Consider the following 15,050-nt stretch of genomic DNA (forward strand, 5'->3'; position numbering starts at 1 on the left):
TTTATGCAGTCCCTTGGACCTGTTGCTAGTTAATGCACTTTCCTAGGACAATGAGCTGCATTTGAAATGGAGAGAAAACTTGGGATGTTGTTCCCCCTCCCCCACTGGCTTTTGAGGAGGTATGTTAGTACATGGGGAAGCTGGGGATTCAGGCCAGGGCTGGGAGGAAAGATTTTCAAGAAGTATCACTAGTTCCATGTCATTATTTCAGCTAAAAAAAACCCCGAACACTTGCTGTGTCCATACAAGCTAGAATCATGAGTTAATCCATTCAGTTTGTTTCACAGGAGTTTTCATTTTTTTTTTTTGTTTTTTTCAGGTATTTAATTAAGCAGCTTCCACCAGGAGTGGTTTCACATCTGCTTTTTGATAGAAATTAAGGTTTTACTCCTAGGAGAATGAGGTTGGGATCGGGATATCTGACTTTAGCTTTCCCAAATTTGTCAAGGTCATGCCCTCACCTCAGATTTATTCTGTTTTGAATCACATTTTCCAGTTGGACTATTCAGGAGTGATTGAAAGATGGGTTGGGAGAAAAGGCAGGATAGGGAGAAGACCCTGTAAAGAATGGCACATGAAATTAGAACTGTTTGACTTAGAATGACTTAGAAAAAGGGTCGATTCAAGGATCACCATTTCTGTTCTCCAGTCCTCTGAGGGTGTCAGAGGGCAGGGGGAGCAGAGTTTGTGGGGTCCCTGGCAGCAGAGCTGGTACAAATGGAGTGAAAAAAGGAAGATTTCTAGGAGGCAGGTTTCATCTTAGAGCAAGAAAAACTTTCTGATTATGAGAGATGCCCAAAGATGGTGTGGACGGTGGGCTCCCGTCCCTAGAAGGTGTGCTCTAGAGAAAGAGATTTGGTTGTGACGCCTGACCGCCACTTGTCAGAGACAGGAAGATTGGAACTAGTCAGAGTAGATAAAATTTGGAATCCGACCACACTCAAGTTTTCAGATTCTGGGAGTCTAAGAACTAGTGACCAATTTGATAAAGTTCCCATGGTTAAGATCCAGCTGGAAAGCAGCAAAATCAGAAATTCATGTTGAGTTTCTTTATCTTGCCTGTGTTTCTCTTTTCCTTTTCTTCCTTGAGCTCCCTCACTGGCTCTTTCATACAGAAGGAAAATTTGACATTTTGCAGGGAATCATCTTTTTCTTTTAAGTGTGTTTCTGACTCAGGCTTTGCTCCCTCAGCATCATTAGAGATTCTGACCTCTCTGGAGATTAGCTCTGGCCTGTCACCACAGCAACTGCCCAGGCCTGTGGGCATCCGCGACAACAGGCACAGGGCTTTGAGAGCTTGACTTGCAGTGAGAGGAAGCCCCCTAGGGACCCTGATATGAAGCAAGGTGTTTTGTGTGGGGAGGTTTGCTTTAATTGGATTAGTTGTGCAGGTGGGCCTCACTTTACACAGCTGGCCAGGCCTGAAAAGTGTGTGTGTGTGTGTGTGTGTGTGTGTGTGTGTCAAATTTTGAAAAATGGAGGAAATCTTATTTTAAAGGTGGAAAAAAAATTCAGTTTCCAAGTCCCTGTAGTGAATCCCTTTTGTAAAATGGAGTCTTCTTTCGTAAAGTGAATCTCCACCCACGTTGTGACCTGACTTTTAGTCTAGTGCTGAGTGTCTTATAAGTGGGGCCATCTGCAAAGAACCCCAGGGGCATGATTCCACCTCCACTGCAGGCAATGAACGGCAGCAACTCAGCTGGCTTGGGGCTGGGGTGGACAGTGTAACTGGGGAAGCAGAGTGGGTGTAGGGCCACAATGAGGGGACAGCAGGAAGCTGGGCCTTGCTTAGCAGGAGCAGTTCTGCTGCAGCAGTGGCGGGGTGTCTGAGAGACGGGTGTTCTTGGAGGAGCCCAGCACAGAGGGGTCCGTGTCCAGTGAATCAGACATCTTGTCGCAAATGGCATCCACCAGGCACTCGAAGGCCTGCCTCACGCTGATGTTCTCCTTGGCACTGGCTTCAAAGAAGTCAAACCCTGAGGAGAGAAGAGAGATAGATACAGGTAAGGCTTTCCCCTTCCTTTTCGTGTCACCTGGCCAGAACACTCTGGATTAATACAGCCAGTACTCAGGAGTGAAGCAAGGAGGCCTAAGGGCAGAGGATTCTGCCTCAAGGAGATGGTACAGGGCAGTGATAAGCTGACTGGCTTCAGAGTTGGATAGATACTGGCTCTACCACTAGCCAGCTGTGTAACCCCCGGAAGTCCCCTATTCTCTTTATGAACCAATGCCCTGGTTTATCAACAGCAGTAATTTTACCTATCTCATAGAATTACTTCAAGGACTAATCATGCATGTAAAGTACATAGCCCTGTGCCTGGCACAGAGGGGGGTCATTTGTATATTTTCTGATGGAGTGAATACTTCAATATGTGTGCTCAGTACTTCGCAGTTTCCAAAGCACTTATCACATCCATTATGTCATTTGATCCTCCTGTCAGGCCTGGGGGAAGGAGTGTCCAGGCAGACCCTCCCCATTTCACTAAAGGCAGACACTGTGGATTAGAGAAATAAACTGACTTGTCCAAGATAAGGGGAGGCACCAGTATCAGAAGCCCAGGCTGTAGACTTTTAACCAGAGTTTTTTTCCTTCTCTTTCCCTTGCTTCCTACTCACCCCAGCCTTGCCAGCTCTAGTCTGGGCTCTGAGTGGCACCCCAAGGCCCACACTGAATAAGCAAAGCTCTATTTGCCCTTTCTACTCACAGACACACTGGCTTATCTCCACTAAATGGGGTTCCTTCTCCCTGAATTCCCCCAGAATTCCTCTGTATCTCTTCCTCCCCTCATAAACGCAATAAAAGGCCCAGGGAAAACTGCACCTAAAGCATGGGACATTGTTGTCTGTTTTGTACCTTGAGATCCTTAACAACATTTTCTGTGACAATGACTAGAACTTGTTTGTCCCAGGAGACATAAGAAAGTCCTCCTGATTCAGACAAAGTTGTTGCTTCCCAACTGAAGAATCTTGGCCAGGTGGGTGGCAGCCCTTAGAAGCGTAAGCCACCTTCTCTCTCACTTCCTTGGCCCAGCCTACCCCCTCCTCTTTTGTCTGTTCACCTTCCTCTTTCCCTTCCTTCTGAGTCTATCTTTATTTTTCCTCAAAAGTTTCTTTCTTCCCTTTTTCTCATTTTAGCTCCTTTTTTTCCCCTTATGTCCCTTACACTCTCTCCTTGGGATCCCTAATATTTATTGAGCACCTACTATATGCCAGACTCCATGCTAGAAGCTTTATAAATATCATCTTGCTTAATCCTCACAGCAGCCTGTTGGATAAATATAATCTTCTCCAACTTATAAATGAGAAAATGAAGGCTCCAAGAGATTATATAACTCACACAAGGTCACGTGGCTGTATTAGTGGAAATTGGGTTTAGATCTGGGTTTGGCTGGTTCCCAAGTCCATACACAGCCTGGACTCCCATTTCTTCTTCTTTCTCCCTTTTATTTACCTCCCCTCTCCCCCCACCTCGATTATATCTTTTTCTTCCTTTACAATTATCTTTGGCCTCTTTTGCTTTCATCTGACTACCACAGTGTCTGAAACTGGACAAGTCACTTCATCTTTTTGAATCACTTAACCTCTCTGAGTCTCTGAGTCTCAGACTCCCCGTTTGTCCAACAGGAATAATAACAGTGTCTTCCAGCTGAGAGCAGTTGGGAGGGTTGAGTGAGGTGATGGATAAAGTGCTGTACAAAAGTTGCCTGTTGTGACGGTTTCTTTCTGCTCCTCTTTCATGTGCTGCTCTCACCTTCCTCTTTTTCTTTCTCCCTTTTTCATTTTCTCCCACAAAGGAGGGGGTTATCTTTCCTCCTCCCCCTATCCCACTGATCACAAAGAGGGCTGAAGCCCCCAGGTACAAACAAGGCTCTTCTTCCCCTGGCCATTCCAGCTTGAAGACATTCACAGCTCCTGCCAGCCCACCTCCAGTTGACAGCTTCTCCTGTGGCCCATTTCCTGACCTGAGAAAAAGGCAAGCTGCAGAAGTGCCTGCTAATTGCAGATGTGTGATGAAGAAGGAGGCAGCTGCTGGCTCATTATCCTCAAGCTGTAGAAACCTAGTCAGCTTCAGAGACCCTTCAGCATATAGCTTTTCCTTAATGAATGTCATAAAAATTGACTGTCTGGCCTTTGGCTGGCTTATTATAAGTGACACTGTTAGGGGACGAGGGCTGTTACTTGTCTAGGAAAGGTGCAAACAGGTAAAGAAATAAATAGGCTTAAGCCATCACTTTAGATGAAGATCAAGGCCAGGGCACAAATGCCTTCTGAGGAACTGGCACTGAGGGGAGTATATGCCACATTGTGCAGGCAGGCAGTGGGAAGAGGTCCAGGAGTCACGGAGCCTGGATTTGAATATAGTCTCTGTCAGCTACCAGCTGTGTGACCATACGCAAGTTGTCTAACCTCTCTCATCCTGTTCCCTCAGTTACACGAAAAGAATGGGGTGAATATTACCGACCTCATAAGGTAGTATTGAGAATTAAATGCACAAAAGTATGTGATGCGATTGGCATGTGGAATACATGGCAATCCCTTTCCCTTAAGTCCCTAGCTCAGCTTAGTCCCAGCTTCCCTGCCCCTGCATTATCTCCCAGGACCTTTTGGGAAAGCCTCATTTTCTTTATCATTCACTGTCAGTCAATAAGTCAGGTCTTTTCTGAACACTGACTTTGTGCCAGGTCTGGTGTTGAGTGCCAGGGACAAAGGAGACCAAATCTAACTGTGGAGAAAAGACATACTAATCAGTGTCAATCCCTCATATGTGCAGAGTCCTTTAAAGTTCACAGTTTTAAAACAAACTTGTGAGCAGGCTGGGGTGAGTCAAGGGTTATCACCTGTAATTTACAGATAGGGAAACCGAGGCTCAGAGATGGGGCACAAGCCAGGGCTTAATCCTTTATGTCCCCTTGTCCTGCTCTCAGCTGAAACACTGACAACACACTATAACACTTCTAACCCAGGTAAAGCAAACCAGAGGCTGTGCAGGAGTGCAGTGGAGGGAGAGAATGGCAGGGGAGGAGGAGGAGAGGACGCTTCCAGAAGTTAGTGGGATGGGAGCCTTTAAGGCCAGAATCTAGCAAGGCTCTTCCCCTAACTTCTCATTCTTCAGGACTCAGCTTAGCTAGGGCCTCTTCATTCTCCTCTGTGCTTCCTTCTGCCATGACACACATTACCCTGAAAGGAGAAGTCCATTTGACAGGGAGCTCCCGAGCAGGGACCACGTCATCCATCTCAGCCCCTACACCAGCTGAAGTGGGTGCTTGGTGAGTGCGGGTTGAATGAACAGATGAATGAAGGAAGTTGGAATGAGCATGGAGGATGTGGTTGAAGGGACAGTGGGGGTCATAAGAACTCAGCTCAACAAGCATGGCAGATCCCGTGCTGTGCGCTGGGGACGCTGGGGGGAATCAGACAGTTGCTACCCTTGAGGAACTTCTCGTCTAGTGCAGGAGAGATATAGTGATAATATTATAGTGGTAAACGCTGGAATGATGGGAAACCAGGGCATTTTCAGGGCACAAAGGAGGTACCTAAATGAGCCTCGGGACCAGGGAAGGTTTCTTGGAGAAGCTGATTCCTAAGACGATACCAGCTAGACAGAGGCATGTGATTGTGAGTGTACGTGTGAGCACGGGCATGTGCACACACCATGCAGGGGAAGCAACCTGTGCACAGATAATGGGCAGAAAAACAGCCTTGGTATATGCTAGAATGACTGTAGCAATTTGTTATCACTAGAGCAAAAAGCTCAAAGTGGTGAGAGGTGAGGTAGTAGGTGGCCACACAAGGAGAACTTACATGTCGTGCCGAGGACATGTCTTCACTGTCATCTCAAAGCCACCCAAGGCATGAAAACTGTAATGGAAGTAACCAGCTCATGGGTCTCTTTTGCTAGCAGAACAACTTCAGATGCACACTGCCCCTCTCCCCCCCCACTGAAATTACTGTCTGTCTCCTGGAAGACTCTTCATTAGTAGGCCTAGATAGTAACCTTTTCCTCAGGTTCATTAGTAAGAATTCTCAGGAGCTGAGAATCTAGTGAGGTCAGGAAGATGAAAACCAATTAATCAGACTAGCCCCCCTAGTCCTTTCCTCCCTCTAATTGGTTTTAGAACAATGGGGTTGCTGCTGTCTTTAATAGGGCCCAACTCTTAACTGAATCTGACATGATTCCTTCCACCCCAAAATGATTGTATTTACCCATCCAGCCCAAAGGCAGCTGTCAGAGACCCATAGACTGTGTCCACACTGCCTGCTTCTGAATTTGACCTCAGTCTTCTATTCAGAAACTTGCGGAGGGAGGTTGGGGGACAGGTTGAAAAAGGTGAAGGGATTAAGAAGTACAATTGATAGTTACAAAATAGTCATGGGGATGTAAAGTAAAGCACAGGAAATATAGTCAATAATATGGTCATAACTATGTATAGTGCCAGGTGGGTACTAGACTAGTCAGGGGGATCATTTCTTAAATTATATAAATGTCTAACCATATGCTATACACCTGAAATTAATATAAAATAATATTGAATGTCAACTGTAATAGAAAAATTTAAAAAGGGGAGGGAAAGTGAAGGGGAATAAGAGGTCCAAATTTCCAGGTATAAAACAAATAAGTCATGGGATATAACGTACAGCATGGGGAATATAGCCAATAATATTGTGATAGTGTGGTACGGTGTCAGATGGTTGCTGGACTTATCATGGTGATCACTTCTTTAGGTGTATAAATGTTAAATAACTGTGGTATATACCTGATATAATATAATATTGTATGATATATATTGATATATATATATTTAATTTTTAAAAAACAAAAACGCCCAAACTTACAACCAGCTAAACTCACCTCTGCTCAATCCTGACACTGGCCCAGAACATTACCCCTTCATTTATATATTCAAATCTCTCTCTGTCTTGCTCTGATACCTCCCCATCTCCATGTGTCAATCTTCAACTCATGCCCCTCTGGTCACTGATGATTCTGACAAGGGACTCGCTGTCTTCTTTGCACCCAGGGTTGTTATTCTCAGGAACTTTGGGTTTCATGTGGACAATCCATCCAACACCCTGGACTCTTAATTTATTGACCATCTCATTTCCAGAGACCTTCTCTTCCATTTTGCTTCAGCTATGCCCCTGTCCTTACACATTGAGCTATTTTGACTTGCATTTGTACACTGCAACTGAAAGAGGTCTATTAATGCAACATCCAGACTCACTGGCTTAACACTCATGACCCTGCATGGCGTGGCCTCTGTCTACTTTTCAGGCTCATCTTCCTGGCTCACACCATGCTCCAGAAACATCACCACTTTCTCATTTGGTGCCTTTGCTCATGCTCTCCAGCTCCTTCTGACCATCTTCATCACTCACCTGTGGAATCACTGACTCCAGAGAGCCTTCTCTTTCTCTTCCCACCCCATCTCCACCACTCAGAACATACAATGTACCTCTCCCCTGTACTCCCATGGCACCTTACATGATTGTTTCAGTCAGATCCCAACAGGAAAGTGGGAATCTTAATATTTAATCCAAAGGGAATTGGTTATAGAGGTGATAGAAGAACTAAGAGCCAAATAAAATAGTGAGGAAACCCAAAGATTATCAACAGCAAAAAACCAAATCAAAACAAAACAAAAACTATTGCCGGGGCCAAAGAAAGCTAGAACCAAGGGAGCAGGAGTCAGAGAAGAGGAGCAGCCTCCACTGGAGGAGCTGGCTAAGGGGCTTAGGGGTGCATATGCAGGTTTCTCCCTTTTCCCCACCTCCAGTCACCTGCCAGTGTTTCTCCTTGGCTAACCGAGTCAGAAGCACTGTCACAGGAGCCTGGGAAACACAGCCTGCAAAGGTCAACACCCCAGAGGGGGTTGCAGGAGAGAGACAGAGCGGGTGAAGAATGAAGCAAACAGGCTAAGGACTGGCACACATCTACCCAAAGGATACGGAAATGATCTCTCTTCCAATTTATTTCCCTGGTCAATAAGGATTTCGAGGGCGGGGAACTCATTCACCTCTGTGTCCCCAGGATCCATCATATGTTCAATGATTGTGGCAGATTATTCACTGCGCTACCTGTAGGGGACTCTATATCCCTACAGATTTCCAAGTGGCTTGTAGTGCCTCCTTGTGGGAGGAATATATCTCCCCATTTCATCAACACCAGATTCGATCATGTGACTTGCTTTGGCCAGTGAATGTGGACCGTGCAAGTCTTGCCAGAAGCTTTAGGGGTGTTTGTGTGGTTTAGCCATCCCTGATTGGATCCCAGAGTAAGAAGACCCATGGAACAGTCACAGCTGACTTGTAGTGGCAGGCAATGTAAGTGAAAAACAAACAAACAATTTAATTATCTAAGATTCTGACTCAGGCTATGTGTTACCACAACATCATCTAAAGAAATCTCACTAATATTGTGATCGAAGGTGGAAATTGGAAGAGAAAGTACGTTAGGCTTTTGGGAAAACACCATTGGATGATATAATGGGAGCCCTAGGATTTTGAGTCCAAAGGCTGAGTTTGGGTAATGGGTCTACCACCTACTACTACCTAAAAAGGTTATATAATCTTTAAATGAAAAAATAAAAACACAGAAGTGTGGCACAGCTCATTGTGTGCAAGAAACACGTTTCTTCGGTATAATGGAGCCGATGAGAATGCAACCTTCTAGGCTAGTAGTGAGAGTGGGGATCACAAGAGAATTGTGAAAGCACGTTGGGAACAATAAGTCAGTGCACCAAAGTTAGGTATTATCAGTGCCAACCAGGTCTTCGTTTCTCTGCAACCAGGCTCAGTGATGCAAGGTTTCAATTGTTCATCCCAATCCACAAGAACATTTATCAAGCACCTAAACTAAGCAAGGCAATGTATGAGGGTCTGTGTGGTGTGTGGAGTGATGAGTGGGAAATAGTGTGAATTTCCATCATCACCACAATCAATTTGAGAATATTTCAGCAACTCAAAAAGAAACCCCATACCCACTGGCTATCATCCTCTAATTTCCTCATTCCCCTTAGCCCTGAGCTAACCTACTTTCTCTCTATATATATTTGCTTATTTTGGACAGTTCAAATAAATGGAATCATATAATGGTTTTTTTGTGATTAGTCGTCATATGAAATACTCTCCTCCACTCCAGCCCTGCATACTCTAAATTCTTTTTTTAATTAATAAATTCTTTTTTTTAATTAAAGCTAGTTTGACTTGGGATTTTATCAGTTGCCATAACAAGTCCTAACTCATGCAGAACTTCTCACAATCTTTTACAGCTTTATCGAGATATAATTCACATACCATAAAATTCACCCCAGTGATGCCAATTAAAATTATATATTTATTTGTATAATTATTTGTTTAATGTCTCTTTCCCCATTAGTTCCATGACAGTAAGGATCACAGCAGTTTTGTTCACTGTTATATCCTAAGTGCCAAAACAGAACCTGGCTCAGAGTGCTCAATAAATATTTTTCAATGAATAAGTGAATAAATGTATACATGAATGAATATCTTCCCTGTTCTGGGTGCTTGGGATAATGAAACAGATGAGATGTAACCCTGGATGCTCTCAAGGTCTAGCAAGAGAAATAGATATGTTAAGTAGAAAAGTTCTGGTAAGCAATAGCGGAAAACTCAGGAAGCTGTGTAGGACAGAGATGGGTCACCTTGACCTGCCAAAATCTGACCAAGTCGTTAAGGCCCTCTTCAAGTGCCTCCCTAAACCCCATACTAAGAATTAATCTCGCTTCCATCTACATTCCTACATAAATTTCATAGATCTATACTGACGCCACCACTTCCTACCTGCATAATTATGAGCAAGTGATTTAACCTCTCTGAACTTCATTTTTCAGAGTATTGGACATGATCTATAGTACCTACTGTGAAGGGTTATAGTAAGAATTAAATGAGATAAGTAATGCAAAGCACTTCATACAAGGCTTGGTCACTATGTATCACCCATTATTACCATATTTGCTCTATAGTGAGGTTAAGTAGTTAGGAGCACAGGTTCTGGAGCCAGACTACTACTTGGGTTTAAATTCTGACTCTAGCTACTAGCTGTGTGGCCTAAGCAAGTTACTCAACTTCTCTGTGCCTCAGTTTTCTCATCTGTTAAAACAACAACAACAACAAAACAACTTGGAGATAAGAAAAGTACATGTCTTAGAGGGTCCCAAATGGATTCAATTAAATGAGTAATGCTTTAAAATGCTTAAAATAGTGCATGGCACATGGTAAACACCTAATAAATATTTAACCAACTCACTTTTTAAAAACCTCAGTCATAAGGGCTTGGCATGCTGGCTGTAATTTTTACTAATATAAAACTATCTCACCTTTTTAAAACTTAGTCTTGTTTAACTCTAAGGGCTTGACATGCTAATTATATTTTTTCTAGTATGCATCAAAAACACACATAAAATCATCTTTCACACTTACAGTAGAACAGTCTCTTTCTTTGGGAAACACTACTCTAGGCTCACACAGTCCCATGATTCATGGTTCCTTGCACACAACGTGTTATTTCTTGCCTTTGTCAGTATTATTCCCACTGCTTAGAATGTCCTTGCCTCTCTTCCTCACTAGGCTGCTACTGGTCGTCAAGACTCAGCTTGGGCACCATGTTCTCCGACTCCAAGTGAAGTAGGTGCCTCCTCTGTGCTCGCACAAGTCCTGGCACATCCTGCTATCACAACACTGATCACAGGGTGGGGGGGTGTCAGGGTTTCTGTCCGTCACGCGGGAATGCATCTTAGTTCACAGCGCAGTACCTGGCATAGAGCAGCTGCTCAGGGAGTCTTAACTGGATTGAAGTAAAATGAAGTAGCCAAATACTTAACATAATAAAAATGTAATCAACACATATCTTTGCAGTTTCTACTCAGTGACAGACCATATGCTAGGCACTGTGGGTACAAAGATACACAAGATTCATTGGCTGTCTTCATGGAGCTTTTGGGAAATGGACAAGACAAGTGTACCAAGTGCAATAGGTGCGGTGCCCGCTGTGTGTATGGTGCACATTAAGTGAGGGCACATAGGAAGGCGCTCTCGGGGGGCCAGCAAAGGCTTCACAGAAGGTATGAGCTTGAGCTGTTTTGGAAGCTGAGTGGGGATTCACTGGCTGGATGAGGGCAAAGAATGGGGCAAAGAAGAGAGCATTCCACACAGAGGGGACAGAGTCGGTCCAGGGAGGGTGCTGGGAATCTTCCTGGTAACACAGGTGGAAGACATAAAGAGATAGCCTGTGGTCATCCAGGTGTGGGCTTCCCCCCGTGCTTATTGTTCTGTGAACCGCAGAGGCGTGGAGGCACTTTCTGGACCCAAAGAACCTCTGTGATGGGGTAAGAACAGCACGGTCCAAGATGACTCCACCTCCCTATTTATTAAGCACCTGCAGTTCACTAATTTCTATTCCAGACCACACTGAGGATTAGGGAGGGGAGAAAGAAGTAGAGGACATGCCCCTACACACACACACACACGCATACTTGTAATACACATCATACAAATATATATGAGCAGGTACCATCTCTTCATTCTTGCATGTCGGCACTCAGTAAATATTTGTGGATGTGAAAAAGAATCCAAATATATACAACACACAATTCACATGTATATTATATATAGTTTACCCACCTACCAGCCCAAATATCTGTACTTCAGAAACTGTCAGAGAGTGTCACTTTAAACTCCCCAGTCCTGAAAACTTACAATTCCTAGGTTGTGAGAATACTTAGGGAGACTGGCTAAACGCTAAGCAGTACATCCATTCTTTTAGAATATTTCTCTGAGGCACTCTTACATTGGACCCCAATACAGAAGAGAAAAGAAAAAGCTGCTATTTTAAGCAAGTGTAGGCAGGAGTCCCGCTGTGAGGCCACCGAGACACACCTAAGGCACCTGGATCTCACGGAGCAACAGGATCAAGATGCTTTAACCTTGGAAAAGGTCAGAGCATTCCTGAGCTGCAGACGTAAACCACACCGTTTCCTTCCTTCATACAATTACTTTTGTTGTGAGTTGTGTTTTGGTGAGGAAGCATCAGTTTACATTGAGAAAAACTGTAAGACACAGCCTACGGTGTTCAGTGTGGTGGCTGCTGTATGGATGTTTGATATTAAGGACATTGCCACATGCAGCACATAGAGTGTGTGCTACAGTTGCCTATGAAGAGCAGTGCTTCTCTGGAATAATGGGATTGTTTTTATCTTAAGGACCACCTCTGAACCATGTAACTGATTATATTTCCCTCTTTGCGATGGTTGCTAGGAAGCTCAAAGCCAATATTTTGGCCCAACTGTTGCACATGCCCAAGAATTTACAATATACACAAGGGTGCCAAAAAAATGTATACTCATAACTTGTATTCATCTTTTGTTATTGGTATATATTCAGTATTACAATTTTAATACAGTTTTTCCTTTCTTAAAACGTGTAATACATTTTTTGGTACCTTCTGTATACATGTATCTCACTCTTGGCTTCCTCTTAATTTCCTCCTACCTTTGTCTTCCCGATGCTTCAATTTTCTCACTTATTTAGTTTTTTATTGATAAATATGATGATTTTTATAAGATACCTCAAATCCTTTGTGGAAGGAGCTGGCAAAAAAAGAGTTCATATACTTAAGTTTTAGTTATACATTCAATGTCACAAAATATACAAGTATCATAAATAATCAGTTAGCACAAAGCCCATACGTACATCACACAAATATAAAACAATACACACAGAGCATATTTTGTACATAATTCACAATCACAATACACCCTTAATGTCATACTCCCATGCATACATGCACGCACATACACACGAACACACACGTGTTGGGTACATACCAAGCTGCTCTGCAAGGACCCGGCCCTTCTCAGTGGGAATAACCCTTTCTTCTTCCATGTCACACTTGTTCCCCACCAGGATAACCTGCGCATTATCCCAGGAGTAGGTCTTGATTTGAGTAGCCCTAAAGAGTGAGAGAGAGAGAGAACTGTGTGAATGACACCTGCCTAGGCCAAAAAGGACTCTGTGAAGCTTGAAGAAACCAATTCTCATCCATGGGGATAGCAACACCCAACTTATTGTCAATTAATTCAGCTGACAACAGACAGATACCTGCCCCAACTGGCTGTTACAGATGCCGACCCCTGTGCCTGGTTGCAAACCTCACCTATCTCTTTGGAGCCCTCTTCTAATGCATCTGTGCATCCCTCTCCCCACTGGGGAGAGAGTTCTTTCTAAAACAGTTACATGACTACATCCTTTCTTAAAACTTTCTCTACCCTCTCCCACTCCCTCACTGGCAATGTAATGAGGTTTAGATCCCTCAGTGAGGTGTTCAAGGCCATTCACTTCCTGTCTCTCCAGCCTCATCACCCTTCCTCTCACTTTACAAACCCTCTCACCCGTTCCCCAGATGCTCTTCCATGGCTTTGCCTTATCCCACAATTCCTTAAGGGGAGACTTCCACAGGCCCAGCCAGCCTCTCCCTCCTCCTCTGTGATTCATAAACCTTCACTGAGGCCTTAGATCATGATTATTTGTAGAAAGCAAAATGTCAGCAGTGGTTTCCTTCACTTACAATGATGATGAGACTTTTAAAAAATAGTTTTCTGTACTTTTCAAATTTTTGAAAGTAAGTATTACTTCTATAATTAGAAACAAAAATTTAACAGAGGGAATCAAATAGGACCCTTATATTGTGGAGACATCTTTTTGTGGGGGTGGGCCTAACTCTGTCCCCAACCATCCCATCAGGTACAAATGATTACTTCCCCTTTTGGTCCCCTACATGTTTACTGTGGCTGCTGTTACATTTGACCGACTTTATCTCTCCTTCCTTTAAGGGCAGGGACAGGCTTATTCATCTTTGGGGTGCCAGCCCCCCATACAGACACAGAGCAGAGAAGTTGTCAGTGAATGTCTGATGAATGAAAAAGCCAGCAAATAGTTAATTCTAAAACAGATCTAAAATTATGACCTATCCTGATATTGACCCTCAATCTAACTCAACCCTAATTACACCTGAACCTGTTACTGACCCTGTTCCCAAAGCTGATCCCACCACCAGCCTTCTCTTTAAGGGTGAGAAGCCATTCCCTCCAAGGATGGAATTCACTTAACCACCATTTGGATTAACTAAGAGCTCAGTTCCATGCTGGGCACTGGGGCTTAGATGGCAGGTGGGAGCTAGGCTGGGACCAAGTTTCTCAGAGGCAAAACTCAAAGGCCAAGGCTTGGGAAAGACGGACACTTAGTCTTCAGCCTCAAGGCAGTAGCTGGAGCCAACTCTCCATGTTTCCCCATGCTACTCTTTCTGTCATTTTCCTCCTTCCTCCCACCCCATCCACTCTCAGCTCCCAGATTAGCAACTCAGGTTATTCTTGGAGGAATCGTCACCAGGTGTTAAAGTCACTGTGTTCCTGAGGCAGAATGAACATGGATTGATGGAGAAAGGGAAGGAGGTCAAGGCCAACAAGGAAAGAGCAGTGTGGAGACACTGAAAGAGAAAGCTAATCACTCCATGGGGGAAGGTGGAGGGAGAGAGGAGGAGGGAAGACAAATCATGACTGGAGGCAAGGGAGGGAATAAGGAAAGGAAATGGGGGGAAGAAAAAAGAGGAGTAAAGAGAAAAGAGAGGAGGGGAAGGAGAAAGGTGTTAAAGGGAAGGAGGAGAAAGGAGGAAGAAGAGGATGCCCAAGAGGCTGAGAAGGAGAACACAGACACGTGAATGACAACATACGGATGGCCCACTGGACTGCCGCTCAGAACGGGGGTGCAACAGGCAGCCTGCAAGGTCACGCTCATCCCAAGGCTCCAAGGCTCCAACGGTGCTTCACACAGTCATGGCAACTGTTCTTGGGAGAAGGGAATGTCCTTAAAGGGCAGTTGTTGGCAACAGGGAGCAAGAGAAAGGCTGGGCACTGGCCAGCTCAGCCTGTTTGATTCTGAAGAAGAGCCACAGCACAGATGCTCCACATTCTCCCATCTTCATCCTTTCCACTGATTAGGGGCACAGGGCCCTGGCCCTCCTCCTCACCCGTCCTTTC

At 44.3% G+C, this 15,050-nt stretch overlaps 1 protein-coding gene across 1 annotated transcript in view; it reads right to left on the minus strand.

Annotated features, from left to right (window-relative positions):
- Positions 1–296: 296 nt before the first annotated feature.
- The window catches only part of RAB3B (RAB3B, member RAS oncogene family), a 56,679-nt gene continuing 41,925 nt past the window's right edge, over positions 297–15,050 (minus strand). The window contains exons 4-5 of the mRNA XM_019742890.2: positions 12,843–12,967; positions 297–1,976 (exon numbers count right to left, since the gene is read on the minus strand). Coding sequence (XP_019598449.2) covers positions 1,789–1,976; positions 12,843–12,967 — 313 coding nt within the window. The 3' untranslated portion in view covers positions 297–1,788. The remainder of the gene's footprint in view (positions 1,977–12,842; positions 12,968–15,050) is intronic.

This window comes from Rhinolophus sinicus, linkage group LG06, assembly GCF_036562045.2.
Source record: "Rhinolophus sinicus isolate RSC01 linkage group LG06, ASM3656204v1, whole genome shotgun sequence".
NCBI classification, from domain to species: Eukaryota; Metazoa; Chordata; class Mammalia; order Chiroptera; family Rhinolophidae; genus Rhinolophus; species Rhinolophus sinicus.